This window comes from Notechis scutatus, chromosome 8 (genome assembly GCF_049901735.1).
Source record: "Notechis scutatus isolate UNSWTSFEM ecotype Mainland chromosome 8, rNotScu1.2, whole genome shotgun sequence".
NCBI lineage: Eukaryota > Metazoa > Chordata > Lepidosauria > Squamata > Elapidae > Notechis > Notechis scutatus.
The window spans coordinates 23,799,207-23,819,562 of record NC_142016.1 but is presented as its reverse complement, the minus strand read 5'-3'; the positions used below and the strand labels follow the sequence as shown (position 1 = coordinate 23,819,562).

General features: G+C 46.1%; 1 protein-coding gene across 2 annotated transcripts; it reads left to right on the top strand.

Moving 5' to 3' along the window:
• The first annotated feature begins 303 nt into the window (after positions 1-303).
• On the top strand, positions 304-19,616 carry RELB (RELB proto-oncogene, NF-kB subunit). Of its 2 annotated transcripts, none has more exons than XM_087971164.1 (9): positions 304-815; positions 2,632-2,789; positions 5,367-5,458; positions 6,785-6,916; positions 8,378-8,482; positions 9,882-10,097; positions 11,223-11,291; positions 12,997-13,071; positions 15,029-19,616. In XM_087971164.1, exons 1-9 carry the CDS (start codon positions 339-341, stop codon positions 15,373-15,375), a joined length of 1,671 nt encoding a protein of 556 aa, XP_087827290.1. In that variant the 5' UTR covers positions 304-338; the 3' UTR covers positions 15,376-19,616. The 2 variants fall into 2 exon arrangements, with proteins under 2 accessions (XP_087827290.1, XP_026544570.2); XM_026688785.2 differs by having other exon boundaries at positions 12,997-13,074.
• Positions 19,617-20,356: the final 740 nt, after the last annotated feature.

Genomic DNA, 20,356 nt, shown 5'->3' with positions numbered 1-20,356 from the left:
AATGTATTTCCAGTTTTAAACTGCTGTTGTGCTACTTCAGTTCTCTCCCCCACCCCACATTGTTTATGGCAACTCGAAAACAGGCATAGGAATGTTTTACGAGTTGACACTATGGGTGCTGGATGTGGCCTCCACTAAACTGTCATATGGGTTGTTGTTGTTGTTTTTTGTTTGTTTGCTTAGCAAGTTGTCTGATCTTGATACTCGTGGTTTCCAAGCCACGATGTACGGGGGAAGTTGACTAATTGCAGCTTAGCTGACAAATCAGAGCTTGGACGAGCGAGTCGGTCCCAACCGCTGGGCTTTCTCCTCTTCGTTTTCTAGCCATCATTGATGAGATGATTAAAGAAGATGGTTTTGGTGAGGACGGGGCCCCCAAGTTGATTCCCAGAAGCACCAACTTCGCCCCGCCGGAGATGGAAAGAGCTGGAAGGATGAGCCTCTTGCTGGAGCCTTATGGGGTCTCGGACATCCCTACTCCGGGTTCACCCCAGGATTCCTTCCCCCAACAGCTGTCCCGGACCCTCAATAGTTTGTCCTTGCAGCCCCAGCTGGTCCCAAGGGGGCTGCCGCCCCTTCCGCTGCCCTCCAGCCGGGATTTGGACGCTCTGTGGCCAGCTCCCGGCCCTTCGGGGTACTCCACGGTGGCCCCAAAACCTCTGGATGACACGATGTGTGACCTGCCCGAACTGGTGATCATCGAGCAGCCGAAACAACGGGGGATGCGCTTCCGGTATCAGTGCGAAGGACGGTCAGCCGGGAGCATTTTGGGAGAAGGGAGCAGCGAGACCAACAAAACGCTGCCCACCATTGAGGTGAGCGGCCTGGGCAGGGGGAGGGCGGAGTTAAAGGGTGAGCCCCGCCCATAGGGGGGAGGGGCTTAGAACAGAGAAGCCAGGAAGGGGCTTCAATCCAGGTGTGCCCTCCAGGCGTTGGGATAAGGCGGCTCGCAGGCTGGACTTTTTCTCCTGGGATTGATAGGGAAAAGAGCCACAAAATGCTGATTTTGATAAACTTAAAGCCCCCGTGAGATTATTGTAAGCACAGATGGGAAGATTTGGAGGTGAAGGTATTAGCAGCTCTGGTGGCCTAGAGGTGGAATTCTCGCCTCGCAATCAGGAAGCTGTGAGTTCGATCCTAGGTAGAGGCTAATATTTAGAATAGACTCTCCTGCTTGAGCAGGGGGTTGGACTAGATGACTTTCAAGGTCCCTTCCAACTCTGTTCTTTTAGTCCTCGACTTACAACTGCAACAGAGCCCAAAATTTGTGTGGCTAAGCAAGGCAGGGGATAAGTAAGTTTTGCCCCGTTCTACAAGCTTTTCTAAATGAATCCCTGCAGCTGTTAAGTGAATCACACAGTCGTTAAGTGAATCTGGCTATCCAACACCCCACCCACATTGACTTTGCTTGTTGGAAGACAGCTGGGAAGTTATAAATGGTGATCACGTGACCTCAAGGCCCTGCAACTGGCATAAGTAGATGCCAGTTGCCAAGTGCCTGAATTTTGATCAGTTGTAAGTGTGAAAACCAGAAGTGACTTTTTTCGTGCTGTTCTAACTTTGAACAGTCGCAAAATGAACAGTTGCAAGTCGAGGACTGCCTCTATTCCCCTAATGGAAGAATGGCTGGTAAAGTAAAATAGAGTAGAGTAGAGTAGAAGTAGAGTAGAAGTAGAGTAGAGTAGAGTAGATTAGAAGAGATTAGAATAGATTAGAATAGAATAGAATAGAATAGAATAGAATAGAATAGAATAGAATAGAGAGTGAGTAGAGATAGAATAGAAGTAGAGTAGTAGAGTAGAGTAGAGTAGAATAGAATAGAATAGAATAGAATAGAGTAGAATAGAATAGAATAGAATAGAATAGAGTAGAGTAGAGTAGAATAGAATAGAAGTATAGAGTAGAGTAGAGTAGAGTAGAGTAGAATAGAATAGAGAATAGAATAGAATAGAATAGAATAGAATAGAGAGTAGAGTAGAGTAGAGTAGAGTAGAGTAGAATAGAATAGAATAGAATAGAATAGAATAGAATAGAATAGGAGGGACCTTGGAGGTCTTCTAGTCCAACCCCCTGCTCAGGCAGGAAACCCTACACCATTTCAGGCAAATGGTTGACCAACCTCTTCTTAAAAACTTCCAGTGTTGGAGCACCAACGACTTCTGGTGGCAAGCTGTTCCACTGGTTCATTGTCCTCCCTATTAGGAAGTTTCTCCTCAATTCCGGGTTGCTTCTCTCCTTGATTAGTTCCCATCCGTTGCTTCTTGTCCTGCCCTCAGGCGCTTTGGAGAATAGCTTGACCCCTCCTTCTTTATGACAACCATTCAAATATTGGAAGACTGCCATGATGTCACCCCCAGTCCTTCTTTTAATGAAACTAGACATACCCAATTCCAGCAACCATGTTTTAGCCTCCAGTCCCCTAATCCTCTTGGGTTGCTCTTCTCCGCACTCTTCCCAGAGCCTCAACCACTTTTTTACATTGTGGCCACCAAACCTGGATGCCGTATTTCCAAGTGTGATGGGTTTTGCAGAGAGGGTAGTTCGGGGATAGTCTTAAGCTTTTGTGTGTGTGTGTGTGTGTGTGTGTGTGTGTGTGTGAGTGTAGCATCTGAAACCTGGTTGTTTCTCCAGCTGCAGAACTTTGAGGGGATCCCGGAAGTGAAAGTGACAGCTTGTTTGGTTTGGAAGGACTGGCCTTATCGTATCCACCCTCACAGCCTGGTGGGGAAGGACTGCAGCAACGGGCTCTGTGAAGTGACCCTGAAGCCTCGAATCAATGCCAGGCATAGGTATATCGCTCCGTCCCTGGGACAGAGGGTTTGGGGTGTTGAAATGATGAGGATGGCCTGTGATGACCCCAGAGTGGGATACAAAAGCGAACAGAGTCACCAAAACAGGTGAAGTCCCTTTAATTCCTTCAGCTTGGTTTCGAAGCCCCAATTATCATTGACTGGAGGAAAAACTCCCCCACAAACAGTTGCGAAAAGGAAGAACTTCCGTTCAAACTCAAAATACCTATAAATTATAAATAGAAAAAAACAACAACAACACAAACCACACTGAGGCAAGGCAGGATAAGGGCTTGAAGACATCGACAGATATCAAAATACACACACTGGGAAGGATACCAGAACTCAGATAAGAACTGAAAGACTAGAATTATTTCACGCTTTGCTTCCAGCACTGGGCCATGCGCAGTTTGTCCTTATAAACAGTCCTCACAGCTGCAGCCCGTGAAGGGGATCAGGGCCCTTTCCTCCCCCGTAGACGCCATTCACGTTGATCCCTTCTCCGCTCCTCCCTGCATGCCCTAGGATGAAGAGGGAATGGGCCTGGGTCTTCCTCTGACTGCCCAGCTGGGCTCCGCCCTTCCCCAGTTTCCTCCACAACCTCCAGAGCCACACTCCCACTCCCTGTCGGCTGTTCCTCCTCTCCCTCGGGGTCAGACTCCAACAGGGGCATGACATGGCCCTTGAGTTGGGGCCTGCACACTGTCAAGGTTGATGTCGGCCACCGCCCCTCCAGCAACCAAATCAGAGGAGGAGGAGGAGGAGGGAGGCGTGTGAGTCAGGGTCAGCATCAAGGCAACCTAAGAGCTCTGAGGGGGAAGAGAGAATGGAGCTGGCAGAGAGAGAGAGAGAGAGAGAGAGAGAGAGAGAGAGAGAGAGGGAGGGGCAGAGCCTGGCCATCCGTCAGCCCTCAGATTGAGAGTCAACAGCTGGGGCTGATGAGGAAGAGGAGGAACAGCTGTGTCCAGTGTCAGGATTCTGACAGATGCCCTAATTAAACTATGAGCCTCGAGCCAAGTTGCAAAAGAAATCCAGTTATTTATTAGGAGAAACATGTCAGCACATACCCAGATGAAATGAGCTCTGTCTCACATAATTTACGGCCCACCTATGACCCTGTCTCCCCCCTCCCCCCCAGGGTATGTCATAAATCATGTTCTCCAACGGAGCACTTTCCCGGATACAGCCTTGAAGAAGGTATGCATGGAATGTGCTTCTCATTGTGGCTGACGTGCTGCTCCGTCAGTTTTCCCCTCCTCCTGCCTATGGCAACTCGAAAGCAGGCCAGGAATGCTTTACAAGTTGATGTTCAGTGCCTGATGCGCAGAAGGCAGAGGAGAGGAGAGCAGTGGAAATCTATGGGCCGGTCCTTGGGACGGAACAGCCACTGCTGCTAGTGAAGCCCCACCCTAGATCTGGGGATAAAAGGCAGGCGGCGGAGATGAATAAATGTGGCAGACAACTATTCATCTCCCCTGCCGGACAGACTTGTTAGCCTGTGGTGAGAGAGAAAGACTTCTTGACAGGGCTGCCAGTTAATTGATTTAACTGCAGAGGGTTTGTTGTGTTTGGGGAGAGGGAGCTGGGTCAGAACAGTAGAATTATGACATCTCTCGATTACCGTCTGAAGCCACCGGGTGGTAGAAGCTGAATTTTAAAAAAAGAAACTTCCTAACTGTCTGTTCAGACAAATTCAGCACCAGAAAAGTAAACACAGATGACTGAGGCTTCGTTTAACTTCTTTATAAACATATAAAGTCAATTTTACAATACCAGTTGTAGAGTTCTCCAACATGAAGCAAACTCAAACTGAAGCAGACAGCAACTCGGGAGTTCAGAAACAGACATCAGTTTCACTTTAGTTCAGCAGGCAAGCAAGACACACAGCAGAGGAGAGAAGCAGTTTCATCTTCAACAGGCAGACTCAGAGCTTAACATAGCTTCAGAGCTGCAGAGCTTAATATAGAGCCACTCCTAGGCTACTTCTAGTTGCAGTTTGCAAACAGTCCTCATTGGCTGACTTGGTTGCTATGCCTATTCATTGGCTGACCTTGTTACCATGCTCTACTCCAGTTCATGAATATACTTTGACACTGTCAAATGGTTAACACTTCCAAATTTTCGCCATGAGGTACTTAAGAGGTGGTTCTCGACTTACGACCGTTAATTTAGTCACCCTTTGAAGGTGCAAGGGCCCACAAGAAGTGACGTAGGACTGGTTTTTACACTAAGCATGGTTGCCGTGTTCCCCATGGCCACGTGATCAAAATTCAGGCACTTGGGGGTTGCAGGATCCTGCAATCCATTCTTTTGTAACCTTCTGACAAGCCGAATCAGCAGATTCACTTTACAACCGGGTTACTAACTGAACAAGGGCAGCAACTCATCGCCATTGCGGCGGGAAAGGTCGCAAAATGGGGCCCAACTCACCTGTCTCACATGGCAATGGACATTTTGGGGTTCAATGGGGATCGTAAATCCAGGACTGCCCGTATAAAAGCATTTTGTAAGGTTGCTTCCTTTTGTGGCGGACTTTTTTTCTGTTGTTTGAGCCCCGAACTGTCCTCTGCTTGACAGCTTTAACAACCTCGGGATCCAGTGTGTGAAGAAGAAGGACATAGAGGAATCCATAGACAAAAAGCTACAACTCGGAATTGACCCTTTCAAAGGTGAGAAGAACTCTCTGGCGTGTGTATGTGGGTGGACAGACAACAGTTATTTTGAGAGTTGAATGCAGCGAAATTTAATTATAAGGTATGTGCTGATTAGTGTACACCTAAAGTGACAATAGAGTTCTATTCTATTGTTCTATTTTCTATTCTCCTCTCCTCTCCTCTATACCCTACCCTACCCTACTGGTATTCTATTCTAATTCTATTCTAATTCTATTCTAATTCTATTCTAATTCTATTCTATTCTATTCTATTCTACTCTACTCTATTCTACTCTACTCTACTCTACTCTACTCTACTCTACTCTACTCTACTCTACTCTACTCTACTCTACTCTGCACCCTACCCTACCCTACCCTGCCCTACTGGTATTCTTTTTATTTCTATTCCATTCTATTCTTCCATTCTACTTACTCTACTCTACTCTACCCCTACCCTACTGGTATTCTATTCTATTTCTATTTCTATTTCTATTTCTATTCTACACCCTACCCTACCCTACTGCTATTCTATTCATTCTATTCTATTCTATTCTATTCCATTCTATTCTATTCTATTCTATTCCACTCTACTCTACTCTACTCTACTCTACTCTACTCTACTCTGCACCCTACCCTACCCTACCCTGCCCTACTGGTATTCTTTTCTATTTCTATTCCATTCTACTTACTCTACTCTACTCTACACCCTACTCTACCCTACTGGTATTCTATTCTATTTCTATTTCTATTTCTATTTCTATTCTACACCCTACCCTACCCTACCCTACTTCTATTCTATTCTATTCTATTCTATTCTATTCTATTCTATTCTATTCTATTCTATTCTATTCTATTCCACTCTACTCTACTCTACTCTGTACCCTGCCTTACCCTACCTCATCCCATCCCATCCCGCATTCTCTTCTCTTCTCCTCTCCTCCCTTCCCTTCCCTTCTCCCCTCTCCTTTTATTCTATTCCATTCCATTCCATTCTCTGCCCCAAAATAAGTCTTGTGAAGCCAAAGTTGGAGAAAGCCATGAAGCTGGTTTCTGATACAGGGAATCCTCAACTTATGACGGATCGCTTAGCTTCTGTTCTAAGTTATGACCTGATGCAATCTCCATTGTGACAGTTCAACAAGAAGTTCCAAGCTGGATCCTTCCCTCCCAAACAATAACAAATGTCTCGATTTCCCCCAGGATGTGCTGAATGAAACCCAGGTTAAGAACCGCAGTCCTGGGGGCTGCTTGTTATTTTTCCTCCCCGTATGTATAGCATGTACTAGTATCCTGCTGTAGACTCTGCTTGGTTCTCCAATCCTCTCTTGCTCTTTCGGCGTAGCTGGTTCACTGAAGAATCACCAAGAAGTTGACATGAACGTGGTGCGGATCTGTTTCCAGGCCTCTTACCAGGATTCTATGGGGAAAACGTGGCACATGAATCCGGTCCTCTCGGAGCCCATCTTTGACAAAAGTAGGCAGAGTTTAAAGAGAAGGGAGAGGCCAGGGGTCACTTCGGGCTGGGGGAAGGGAGGGAAGAAGGGAAGAAGGGAGGGAGGGAGGGAGGAAGAAAGGGAGGGAGGATGGAAGAGAAAGAGGGAAAGAAGAAGAGAGGGAGGGAGGAGGAAGAAAAAGAAAGGGAGGAAGGGAGTGAGGAAGGATGGATGGAAGGGAGAGGAGGGAGAGAAGGATGGAGGGAGGAGGAAGAAGAAAGGGAGGGGGGAGGGAAGGAGGAAGGATGAAAGAGAGAGGGAGGGAGAAGAAGGGAGGAAGGAGGAAGAAAGGAGGGACAGATGAAAGAGAGAGGAGGGAGAGAAGGATGGAGGGAGGAGGAAGAAGAAAGGGAGTGGGGAGGGAAGGAGGAAGGATGAAAGAGAGGGAGGGAGAAGAAGGGAGGAAAAAGAAAGGAGGGAGGGAGGATGAAAGAGGGAGAGAAGAAGGGAGGGAGGAGGAAGAAGAAGAAAGGGAGGGGAGGGAGGGAGGAAGGATGAAGAGAGGGAGGGAGGATGGAAGAGAAAGAGGAAAGAAGAAGAGAGGGAGGGAGGAGGAAGAAAAGAAAGGGAGGAAGGGAGTGAGGAAGGATGGATGGAAGGGAGAGGGAGGGAGAGGGATGGAGGGAGGAGGAGAAAGGGAGGGGAGGGAAGGAGGAAGGATGAAAGAGAGAGGAGGGAGAAGAAGGGAGGAAAAGAAAGGGAGGGAGGGAGGATGAAAGAGGGAGGGAGAGAAGAAGGGAGGGAGGAGGAAGAAGAAAGGGAGGGAGGGAGGGAGGGAGGAGAAGAAAGGAGGGAGGGAGGGAAGGAAGAAGGAAGGGAAGGAGGGAGGGAGGGAGAAAAAGAGGGAGGAAAGAAAGGGATAGAGGAAGGAAGGAAGGAAGGAAGGAAGGAAGGAAGGAAGGAAGGAAGGAAGGAAGGAAGGAAGGAAGGGCAAGTTAGAAATAAATTTTGAAGTTGCCAGAAGTTAGGAAGGCAATACTGTTTGCGGTGCCCTTATTAATTGTTTTGGGGGACTTCTGATATTTTCTGCAGAGTTGTCTTTACCCTAAAAAAATAATAATCAGGAAATGTGGTCTAAAGAAGGGCTATTTTTAGTGATTCCGTTTTGAAACGGAAAGTAGAAGTAGACTGCAGACTGTGAAAATAGCCTTTTTTCTTTCTAGCGAAAAACGTGTTATGAGAAAAAAAAAAAAAACGGCCAGGGTTGGTCGTTATCCGGTGGTCAATTAAAAATGAAACTTTATGCATCCTCACACAATTGTGGTGGGATTTTATTTATTTATTTATTGCTATGGTTCTCTCCTGTCCCTCCATGAATGACCCTAGACCAGGGGGTCTCCAAACTTGGCAGCTTTTAAGACTTGTGGACTTCCACTCCCAAAATTTCCCAGACACCTTTTTTTTTTAAAAAAAACAAATTCCTTCGCTTTCTGTCCGCACAGAATCCACCAACACGTCGGAGCTCAAAATTTACCGGATGAACAAAGAACAGGGAAGCTGCGCCGGCGGCGAAGAATTTTATTTGCTGTGTGACAAAGTCCAGAAAGGTACGTGGGTAGGAACTCCAGGGTGTCACGATTCTGGCAGTTACCCCCATCATGAGTCTTGAGCCAAACTTCCAAAACTTTAAAAGGATTTATTGGGAGTTAACATGTCCGGCACTGCCTGGGTGTAGCCGACTGTGAGACATGTAAATTCATTGTCACCCTTGACCCTGGTTTTCCCTCACCACCCCCTGGGTGTATCGTAATTCATATTCTCCAATGGGACGACACATCCATAGCCAAGAGTCATCCATCATACTCTCCAGTTAGAATTTCACACGGCAGAAACTTCGGTCATCTAGTTCAGGGGACTCTAACCTTGGCAACTTTAAGACTTGTGGACTTCAACTCCCAGAATTCCTCAGCCCAACAGCCTTCGTTCAAGTTGCTGGAGTCCTCTCTGTTGCAATCTAGAAGTTTACTATTCAGGGTCTTAAATATTCATTCTCTGTGCACAAGACCGGGTCTTTTTTTTAACTCGTCAGGTTTAATTTCTTGCATCTTTGGCCGGGCACTGCTTCCCCTTCCTCTGGTGGGCAACCCTACAGGTCCCAGGCGCCCCGGGTGAAAAAAGATTTTTTAAAACAAAAACCCCCCCATCCCCCCATTTCACATGTTTAAGTATTTTGGGATGGGGAGTTGACACAGAGGCCTTAAACAGACTCCTCTTGGGGCATTCTACCAATTTGATCCAATTAGGTCCTCTCTGGCACGGTACAATAAATAGATAATCCTCGACTTACCACCACATTTGCGCCCGAAAGCGAAACAGTTGTTAAGTGAGGATTGCCCCAGAGCGGGATGGAGCCCATTAAATGGCTTGTATGAATGTGTGTCGTTCCTGGGGTGGGAGGTTATTCTTTTCTTCTTTTTAATCTTTTTATTTCTTTCATATGGTGTTTTTTATATCTGTGGAAGCTGCCTTGAGTCGCCCCGGGCAAGTATGCAGCCATATAACTTTCCTGAAATAAATAAAATAAATTCCATGATTTTTCTTGCGACAGTTGTTCAGCGAATCACCCCAAGTATTAAGTTAGTCACCCGGCTTTTAAACGAATCTGGCTTCCCCGTTGATTTCGCTTGTCAGAGGTGTGAAGTCCGGCTAGAACTTAAGATCACGATGTGCCAGAAATGGACTTAAGCAGAGGCTTTGAAGAACAAAATCTTTTAATTGATCGATAAGGTTAGGGCAAGACCTATCCTCACACACACACAAGATAGATATGAGAGGAAGGCTACAAAGCATATGAAGAAAGTGAAGTCTTCTTATACCTTTAAGATTCTTAGAAGTAGAGCAACTGCATTGTAAAACTCTCTAACTTATATGTTTACCTTTCATTATCTCTTCTTGAATTTGATTCCCAGCCATCCTAAGCGTTGCTTCTCCATCTTTACTTTGCAGAAGACATCTCTGTCATTTTCCGGAAAGACGCTTGGGAGGGCAGAGCTGATTTTTCCCAAGCGGACGTCCATCGGCAGATCGCCATTGTTTTTAAGACTCCCCCTTACCAACACCTGGACATCCTGGAGCCCGTGGAAGTGGAGGTATACCTGCGTCGCTTGACAGACAGCGTTTCCAGCGAACCATTCATGTTTACCTACCTGCCCAAAGATACAGGTGAGACAGGAATCGGAGACGCAGGTACTCCTCGGTTGACAAGCATTATTACTTTAGTGACTTGAAGTGGTTTGAAGTTGAAGCAACCCTTCCCATCTTTTAAAAAAAATTATAGGAGACAACCAAAAAGAACTTTTGGATTCTATAACTTACATCGACTGTTATTTTACCCCATTATACATTAAAATTGACACATTCCCATGCCACTACTGCTTCTTAGAATTGTCGGAAGTGATTTTAATTCTAGATTATTTTTCAACTTAGGCTGGCAAATAGTTTTCAGGATTCCTGAATCCTGAGAGACTTCAGGGCTCCTCAGATCACACTTTAAGAAGCAATGCTTTAGAAGTGACAGTAATACAACAGGCAGTGATCATGAAGCAAAATATTTTCTAAGCACTTATAAAATACAACAGCACTGACAATTAATAGCATTTAAATTTATATTATATTATATCGGAGATGATTGGCCCCTCTCATAAGACATAAAGGGAAAGCGGCGGAACATGAGCCTTTGAAGGAAGCAACTTCGTTCGTTCTGGTTGGTTTAAAATCTGAAGCTCCGTGTTGACTTTGTGCTCTGTTTGGCCTTGTACAGCTAATTGGCAATTTAGTCATTGGCAGCATTTCAAGGGAGATAAAGGTGGGTGCTTATCAGCCTTATCCCGAAAGACGGTGGCAGACTTCTGTTGGACTATTCATACACTGTTTGGGACTCATTACGGGCTGGGAATGCATATAATTCACAGCCACTGAAATAAAAACAAGGTTTTGGGGAACGGTGTGTGATTGTTACTGTCTCAGGAAGCCTTGGTCAAAACACTATTTATGATGGTGGCAGCACTCCAGGGGCATGTGATCCCAGTTTGCAACCTTCCCAGCTCCGATAAAGCAAAGACAACGGGGGAAGCCAGATTTACTTAACAACCGTATGACTTTCTTAACGACCATGGCAAAAAGGTCGTAAAATTCAGCACAACTCATTTAACAACTGCAATGGAAATTCCAGGCCGGTGGTTGTAAGACTCCCTGTATCTTAAGAGCCTCAGCTACTTCCCTTTCTTCCTGGATTTGAACCCGTAGTAAGATATCTCAGAATAAACGAATAGTTCTTTCTTTACACAGATACATACCGGGTCAACAAAAAACGGAAGCAAGGTATGCCTGATGTCCTGGGAGAACTTTCTGGTCCAGGTGTGTATCCATTGGGGGGGTAAAAGCAGTGCAACATGGTGCTGGTGGAAACGGGTGGGGATTGTAGGAGATGACCAGACTGAGCCTGAGGGAGGGGGTCAAGCACGTCATCAGCCACGAGTTCCTGCGCACCCACAAGAGAAATCCAGCCCACCTTGAATACCTCTCTTATCTCCCACTCATTTCCCTTAAGCGCCAGTTGGCCAGATTCTTGCAGAGAGCTTAAGCTTGCAATAAAACTTTACAACTCACTTGACCTGCCTGAATCTCCTGATTTCCCCAGTGCTTGACAAAGGATAACCTGATCTTCTTCTTCTTCTTCTTCTTCTTCTTCTTCTTCTTCTTCTTCTTCTTCTTCTTCTTCTTCTTCTTCTTCTTCTTCTTCTTCTTCTTCTTCTCCTCCTCCCCTCCTCCTCCTCCTCCTCCTCTTCTTCTTCTTCTTCTTTCTTCTTCTTTCTTCCCCTTCTTCTTCTTCTCCTCTTCTTCTCCTCCTCCCCTCTCCTCCCTCCCCTCTCCCCTCCTCCTCCTCTTCCTTCCTCCTCTTCTTCTTCTTCTTCTTCTTCTTCTTCTTCTTCTTCTCTTCTTCTTCTTCTTCTTCTTCTTCTTCTTCTCCTCCTCCTCCTCCTCCTCTCCTCCTCCTCCTCCTCCTCCTCCTTCTTCTTCTTCTTCTTCTTCTTCTTCTTCCCCTTCTCCTCCTTCTTCTCCTTCTTCCTCCTCCTCCTCTCCTCCTCCTCCTCCTCCTCCTCCTCCTCCTCCTCCTCCTTCTTCTTCTTCTTCTTCTTCTCCTTCTTCTTCTTCTTCTTCCCCTTCTTCTTCCCCTTCTTCTCCTCCTCCTTCTCCTTCTTCTCCTTCTTCTTCTTCTTCTGTACCCAGATCTGACTTTAGACTGCCAAAATGAAGCCACCTTCTTAGCTTTGTCATTGGCCAAAAATAAGTCATTTCTGGTAGTAGCTGACATACCAGCAGATAGGCTGGGCTCTGATTCTGTCCGCAACCACGCAGCCTGTTGTTCAGGGGTGGGATGCAAATATTTTTGCTACCTTTTCTGTGGGTGTGGCTAGGTGGGCATGGCCCTGTGACCGAGTGGCCGTGGCTTCTTTTTTGTATGCAGCAACCCCCCCTCGCTCCGTTTTTTTGCCTCCTGGGCCTCAGGGAAGCCTCCTGGGCAAAGCAGTAAGAGAAGCGAGGGGGATCCCGGCACAGCTGATTGTTGGAACAGCTGATCGGCGAGAGAAAAAAAAAGAAATACTGATTCAGTCGAACCAGTAGCTGTTTTTTTACTACTGGTTTGGCTGAACCGATAGCTGTTTTTTTACTACTGGTTCGGCCAAACGGTAGCATTTTTTACTACTGGTTCATCTGAACTGGGCCAAACCGGTAGAATCCCACCACTGCTGTTGTTATCCTCTAAAAACCTGCATTTGAACATATTGGTCTTATGCTTAAGACACTCAAGCCCCCAACCTATTCAGGGTCCTCCAAGTAGTATAAAGGGAGGTTGGATCCTTCAGCCAGGTCCTCCTTTAGTGTTATTTCTAGCTTGACGGTCTCCTTCCTCCATCTTTTAATTCGGTTTTATTCTTGGGTATCCTCAGGAATGCTTGTTCTTGCCATGAAGGTGTTCCAAAATCTGAGGCTTGGGGCATACCTGGGAAAAAAACCTGACCTTGGTGGCCAGATGTTAATGTCCTGTTTGCTTCTCCAGATCCTCATGGGATTGAAGCAAAAAGGAAGAAGAAGAAGCCCGAATATATGGACCATTTCAACTTGACTCCTTCAGCAGGTCAGTGTGAGATCTCCCCATCCCTTGGTCAACCCCACACGAAAAAGCTGTCTCCTAACCATGAGCATTTCCATAGACTTCAGATCCCAGAATTCCCTAGTCAACATAGCCATAGACTAGAACTCTGGGAGTTGAAGTCTACACATCTAGAAGCAGTCAAGGTTGGGAAATACTGGAACCATCTGAAGATCTTCCTCCAGTACTCAGTTGAAGTGGTCCCCGATCCCTAGAAAGAGTCTCATTCATGGGCTGGAAAGATGTTGGGAAACTCCCAGCCAGACTGGAAGGAGGGGTCAAACAGGGAACTAGCCTTGAATCTTTGTGCAGCTGCAAGAGGCATAAGCCTGACTCCCACTAAGTTCTATAGAACCATATCTGGTTGTTTCCAAGGGGGATTCTTGTAATAAAGGTAGAACGCAATAAAGTTGTCGCCTTAGACCTTTCACGAGTGGATCTTCTCCAAACAGCAGAAGATAAAGGAAACTGGTGGCCATGGTAATGTCACCAAAGCCTCACCCATATATTGCATGTAAAAGAGGCTGGGATTTTACTGTGTGGTTGCGTTCTTTAACTTAACCCATCTGTGGTATGTGGATTCAAAGACTATTGCCCTACGATCCACCCTTTTGCCCAACTAAAGGTTACAAACAGACAAACAGAAAATGTTTAGCAATACAGGCAAAGGTGGTATTCAGCAGGTTCTGATTGGTTCTGGAGAACTGGCAGAGGAAATTTTGAGTAGTTCGGAGAACAGGCCAATCCTTCCTCTTCTGACTGGTCCCGCCCCCATCTATTCCCTGCCTCCCATTGAGTCCCAGCTGATTGGCTGGGTCTTCTTTTGTTGCCCTGCACAGGAGAACGGAGCTGGAAAGCAGGTTAGTGGGGTGGGGAGGGAATGGGCATTTTGCAGTAACCTTCCCCCATGTGATGACCCAGAGTGTAACACAAACGTAACAAAATCTAAAACATAAATAAATGTCCTTTAATGCCTCCAACTTGGCCCTACTGTTCAATAATTCTCAGTTGGAGATCAAATGTATTCAAAAATAGTCTTCAAAAGAAAGCAATACAGTCCAAATTTAATGAGCAGATAGGGGTGAAATAAAAAATTAAAACAAACTACAATGAAGGAATTTCCAGGATAACGGACCAGGATAAATAATTACCAACTTCAAGGAGATAACAAGGCACAATCTGTTGAAAGGACACCAACCAAGATAACTTCAGCCCAAAATAAAACACACTTTGCTTCTGGCAACACTGTGTTTTAACCGTCTTTCTTATATACTATTCTCCCCAGCTGCAACCAATGAGGGGATCATGGCCACTTCCTCTCTCATAAGCCAAGTTGTTTCTTTCTCCGTTCCTCCCTGCATGTCCTAGGATGAAGAGGGGATGGGCCTGGTTCTTCCTCTGACTGTCCAGCCAGCCTCTTCCCTTCCCCAGCCTCCTCCACAACCTCCGGAGCCACACTTCTGCTCCCTGTCGGCTGTTCCTCCTCTCCCTCAGAGTCTGACTCTAACAAGGGCATGACATCCCAGGAGTGGGGAGGGAATGGGGATTTTGCAGTATCTTTCCCCTGCCACGCCCAACAAGCCACGCCCAACAAGCCATGCCCAACAAGCCACGCCCAACAAGCAACACCAGGCCCACCAAGCCACGCCCACAGAACCGATAATAAAAATCTTTGAATCCCACCACTGAATACAGGTAGTCCTCAACTTACCACCTCTTCATTCAGTGACCATTCGAAGTTAACAACTGGTTAACTACTGGTTGGCAACCACTGTCTTTAGAGTCGGCGGCACCCAAGGAATGCCGACATGGTCACTCCTAATAAATCAATTTTTTTTTAACTCTGAGAGATGCGGCTAGAGACTTATGATTTGAACGGGGTGTACTGTCGGAGCCCTGACACCCGAATCCTGCTCACAAATTTCGTTTCATTTTCCAGACTTCTCCCTGCCCTCTCCAGACGACCGGGGTTTCCAGGCCAGCATGGAGCGCATCACGTTGCCGGATCTCTTTGAGGAATTTGGTCGGTTTCCCGGCTTTTCACCTTACAGCGGCCCCAGCTTGAGCGACGTGGTGCTGCCTTCTTTGACGAGCTACGAAGAGAGAGCGGAACGGGAATTCTTGCTTGATGCTTATTCGGTCCATTCGGGCATCACCATCCCTCTGCCGCTGCCTGGAGATTGTGATCCTGAAGGTGTGGCGACCTTGGTGGGAAGCAGCATGTTTCCCAGTCAGTATAAAGAGGACGAAGAAGATCTAGAAATGGAGAACATCGCAGACGTGTGACGGAAGGGCCCTCGTCTCTCCACGTTGGGGAGAAACCAGGAAAAAGACTTATTCCTTGCTGACAACCGAAGGAGGGAAAAGTTGGTAGTGATCTCTGCGGGACGGCACTCTCTGTGAGAAGGCGACTGGAGAAAACATGGAAGGGAAAAAGATCGCACTCCTTGTGGAATAATCCTAGAAGAGAAATGGCATCTTCGAGTGGGAGGGGCTCTCTGGGTGCACTTCCTGTTTTCTCTTCCTCGATTCTCTCACAGCGCGTAAACTCCGAGCAGCGAGAACTGGAGGGATCTTTGAATTCCCGTGACGCTGCAGGATGGTTCCTCGCCTTTGGCTTAGTGTGCACAAACCTAGGTTGAAAAATAATATACGTAGTCCTCGAATTACAACCACAACGGAGCCCCCAAATTTCTGTGGCTGAGGGAGTACGTTGGCGAAGTGAGTTTTGCCCTGTTTTACGATCTTTCTTGCCAGCGTCCTTAAGTGAATCCCTGCGGTTGTTAAGTCAGTCACACAGTGGTTAGGTGAATCTGGCTTTCCTCTACTGACGGCTTGTCAGAAGGTCGCAAAAGGGGATCACGTGTTCCCGGGACGTTGCAACTGTCATAAGTACATGCCAGTGGCTAAGCATCTGAATTTTGATCACATGACCATGAGGGACGCTGCAACGGTCGTAAGTGTGAAATACAGTCATAAGTCACTTTTTTCAGTGGGGTTGTAACTTCAAAACGGTCACTAAATGAACTCTTTTAAGTTGAGGACTACCTGTATTTTAGGGCTTAGCATGATGTCAAAACACAACTGAGGATGTTTGGTCAAAGAAATCAGTCATGCACGCCACTGTTTTCATGCAATGTGTGTTATCAGTCACTGAACTATTCCTTAATATGTGTGTGTGTGTGTGTGCATGCACCCAGATATAAAAAAAGCCATATCAGTGCCTTTGAGCCAGGGACAAATGATGGAGTTCCCTTTCCACACACCCCCAGGACAGTTAATCCAGACCACTTGTTGAATAATTTTTGGATTTTGGCTTCTTTTAACAGTTTCTGTACACATGACATAATAGAGCAATAGCACTTAGACTTATAGACCGCTTCACAGTGCTTTCCAGCCCTCTCTAAGCAGTTTTACAGTTAGCATATTGCCCCCAAAATCTGGGTCCTCATTTTACCGACCTTGGAAGGATCGAACTCCTGGCAGTGGGCAGAGTTGGCCTGCAGTGCTGTATTCTAACTGCTGCACCATCACGGCCAGTATAGCAATAGCACTTATAAACTGCTTTTCAGTACTTTATGGCTCTCTCTAAAGCGGTTTACAGAGTCGGTCTCTTGCCCACACAATCCGGGTCCTCATTTTACCCACCTCGGAAGGACGGAAGGCCGAGCCAACCTTGAGCCAGTCAGAATCGAACTGCTGGCAATGAGCAGTGTCAGCCCGCAATACTGCTTTCTAGCCACAAGGAAGGAAGGAAGGAAGGAAGGAAGGAAGGAAGGAAGGAAGGAAGGTAGCAGTAGCATTTACGTATATACCGCTTCCCAGTGCTTTCCAGCCCTCTCTAAGCCGTTTACAGAGTCAGCCTCTTGCCCCCAACAATCTGGCTCCTCATTTTACCCACTTCGGAAGGACAGAAGGCTCAGTCAACCGTGAGCCAGTGAGAATCGAACTGCCAAACTGCAGGCAGCCGGCAGCCAGCACAATTTAGACTGCAATACTGCCTCCTAACCACCGTGCCACCACAGCTCTTGGAAGGAAGTGGTATTATATGTCATGATGTAGTCGCACCAATGAGGCCAGGATGGAGGTGACTTATTGTGACTTTACTGGGTGCCTTTGCCTAAACATATGGCCAGATGTAGCTAGTGTATCATTAGGATACGTATACAGGGGGCCTTTCAGAGGCTGCCATCCCAACATCCTTGGTTATAAGGGGAGAGTCCTGCTATTCCCACGACTTCCATCCACAATAAATTGGGGCTGAATATCAGCATCATTATCAAGATGGAGGAGACAATATTCCATTGTGCCTTAACTTACTTCCAAGAAGTCTATGAGTACATGTATTCCTTGACTTAACACAATTGAGCCCGGAGTTTCCACCGCTAAGGAAGACAAATGAGTTTTGCCCCATTTTATGACCTTGCTTGCGATCGTTGTTAAGTGAATCCCTGAAATCGTTGGACATTGTAAGGGAATCTGGTTTCCCCACCGACTTGGCTTGTCAGAAGGCCACCAAAGGGGAATCACGTGACCTCAGGACCAGTGGTGGGATTTAAAATTGACTACCGGTTCTGTGGGCGTGGCTTGATGGGCATGGCAGGGGAAGGATACTTTAAAATCTCCATTCCCACCACATTCCAGGGGGAAAGTTACTGCAAAATCCCCATTCCCTCCCCACCCCACTAACCTGCTTTCCAGCTCCGTTCTCCTGTGCAGGGCAACAAAAGGAGACCCAGACGATCAGCGGGTGGTAGAGCATAGATGGGGGCAGGGCCAGTCAGAGGCGGTACTGGCCGGTTCTCCGAACGATTCAAAATTTCTGCTACCGGTTCTCCAGAACCTGTCCGAACCGGCTGAATACATCTGCTCAGGACGTTGCAACCGTCATAAATATGAACCAGTTGCCGGGTGTCTGGATTTTGATCACGTGACCGCGGGGAAGGCTGCAATGGTCATTAAGTGTGAAAAATGGACGTACGTCACTTTCAGTGCAATTGCAACTTTGGTCCCTAAATGAATGATTGTAAGTCACGTGACCTTAGGACACAGCGATGGTCGTACATATGAATCAGTGGCCAAGCACCTGAATTTTGATCACGTGACCATGAAGATGCTACATAGGTTGTAAGTGTGGAAAAATGGTCATAAGTCGCTTTTTCCAGTGCCATTGTAACTTTGAACAGTCGCTCAAAGACTGCTGTAAGTCAAGAACCCCTTGTACATGCCCATTGCCGAAACTCCAAATTTTAAATTTTGAACGATCACTAACAAATGATTTGTCAGTTGAATACTACCTGTTGTGGCCTGCCAGCGACTTGGAGGGTGAGGAGATTGGGGAGAAGCCTGGGCCAGTCCTGGAGTCCGGGGAAGGCTCTGACGAGGGCTCTGTGTCGGAGGCAGAGAGGGGGCCAGGACCGTCTGACAGTTATCAGCTACCTTAGGAGTCGGAGATCAGTGAGGAAGAAGAACAGCTGAAGCCTGTTCCCAGTGCGCGCATGCACAGAGCTGCCAGAAGGGAACAGTTAAGGAACAAGAGTCGATTCAGGAGTGAGGGCACAGATGGACGGTGAATGGCCCCTCCCATAGGGAATAAAAGAGGAGCAAAAGGGGAGTGGTGTTTGCAGGAGGCAATTAGTTCGTTTAATTAATCTGAAGATTTGTTCCTGACTTCTTGCCAAGTAATTGCTGCTACAGCGTGGCGTTTGGAAGCTATCGGCCTGGCAACTCTCCAAGCCTGATAAAGGTCTGTAGTTGTGAAATCTCATGAAAAACTGTTGGCCGGGACTTTGCTGGAGAGGAATTCACTTTAACCTAAATAAAAAGGGGTTTTACTGGGGCAAGGAGTCTGCTTCGGGATCTTGGGAAGCCTAGGTCAGAACACTACCTATACACAAAGTAGAAGCAGTCTCGAGTTACATTCAAAGTTACAACAGCAGTGAAACAAGCAACTTATAACAGTGGCCCCCAACCTTCTAGGCACCGGAGACCAGTTCCATGGAGAGAAGTTTTTTCCCTGGACTAGAAGAATTGTGGTTTCATGTGCTGCCTCCATCCCGTAGATGGGACTTCGCTTGTTTGCGCAGCCTGGTTTATGGCATGCTGTCACTTGGTACCAGTCCACGGACCAGAGTTGGAGACCCCTGACTTACAAGGTATCCCCAGATAACATGATCAAAATTTCAGTGTTTGGCAACTGGCATGTATTCACAAGAATTGCACTGTTCCAAAGTTATGGAATTGATTCTGACACGCAAACTCAACGGTGGCACTGTTTCACTTAACAACAATGGCAAAAAAAAAGGTTGTAAAATCAGCTGTGACTCACTTAACACCCTGCTTAGCTATGAAAGTTCTGGTGCCAATTTTGTCGTAGGTCGAGGAGTAACTTGTATACATTAATCTGTATTCATATGGGGTTGAGCCACGAATCTAATCTCTCTAACAGTAGTTTTTCAAAAAAAGTTTTAAATTGGTGTTTTTGAGATTCTTTCTACCTGAAGAAATTACAAAGATTTATTTGGCGGCTTCTGTGTGCAATGAATCATTCTTTTTGTATTCCTAACTATCTTTCTTCAAAGCAGGGAGTTTTATTTTTCAATGGAAGCAATCTTTTTTTAGATGTTTGCTTGAAAATGGTCAATGCAACACTGGATGATAGTTAAGAAAAACAGTTTTGCAACCCAGAAATCCTGGATTATTTTTATTTAGTTTTATTTTTCCACTGTTAAAAGTGTGTTTTCCCATAATAATCCCATAACAATCATCCATATTCATCTGGATTTGTTTCCAGTATGTTCTGCATATATTCGGCTCCATCAAAAGGCCTAAGGATTATATATTTGTAAGAAATGCAAAGTGGGAAAAAAATTCCCCATCTTTAAAAAATGTCTCACAATGCCAGAATCTTCCATCACTCTTACAACCTTCTCAGGGTATAAAGCAAAGGAAAGCTGAAGAAAGATGGTAAGCAGAATTGCAAATTTACTTAATAACCACTTCATTTAATGACCATGTTGACAGTCCCAATTGTGGCTGCTAAATCAGGATTACCAATATTAAGCAGAGGGAAATAATTATTTATTTTTAACACACCGTTGGATTGCCAGACTCTGAAAAGACTCTTAATGGATTTCTTCAGACAACATAAATAATAATTAAATAATAATTAAATAATTCATAATTAATTTTTTTTAAAAACCCATAAAATGAAAAGAAAGAACAAACCTGCATAATATAGGCCAGGCAAGATTCCAGAGAAGCTCTG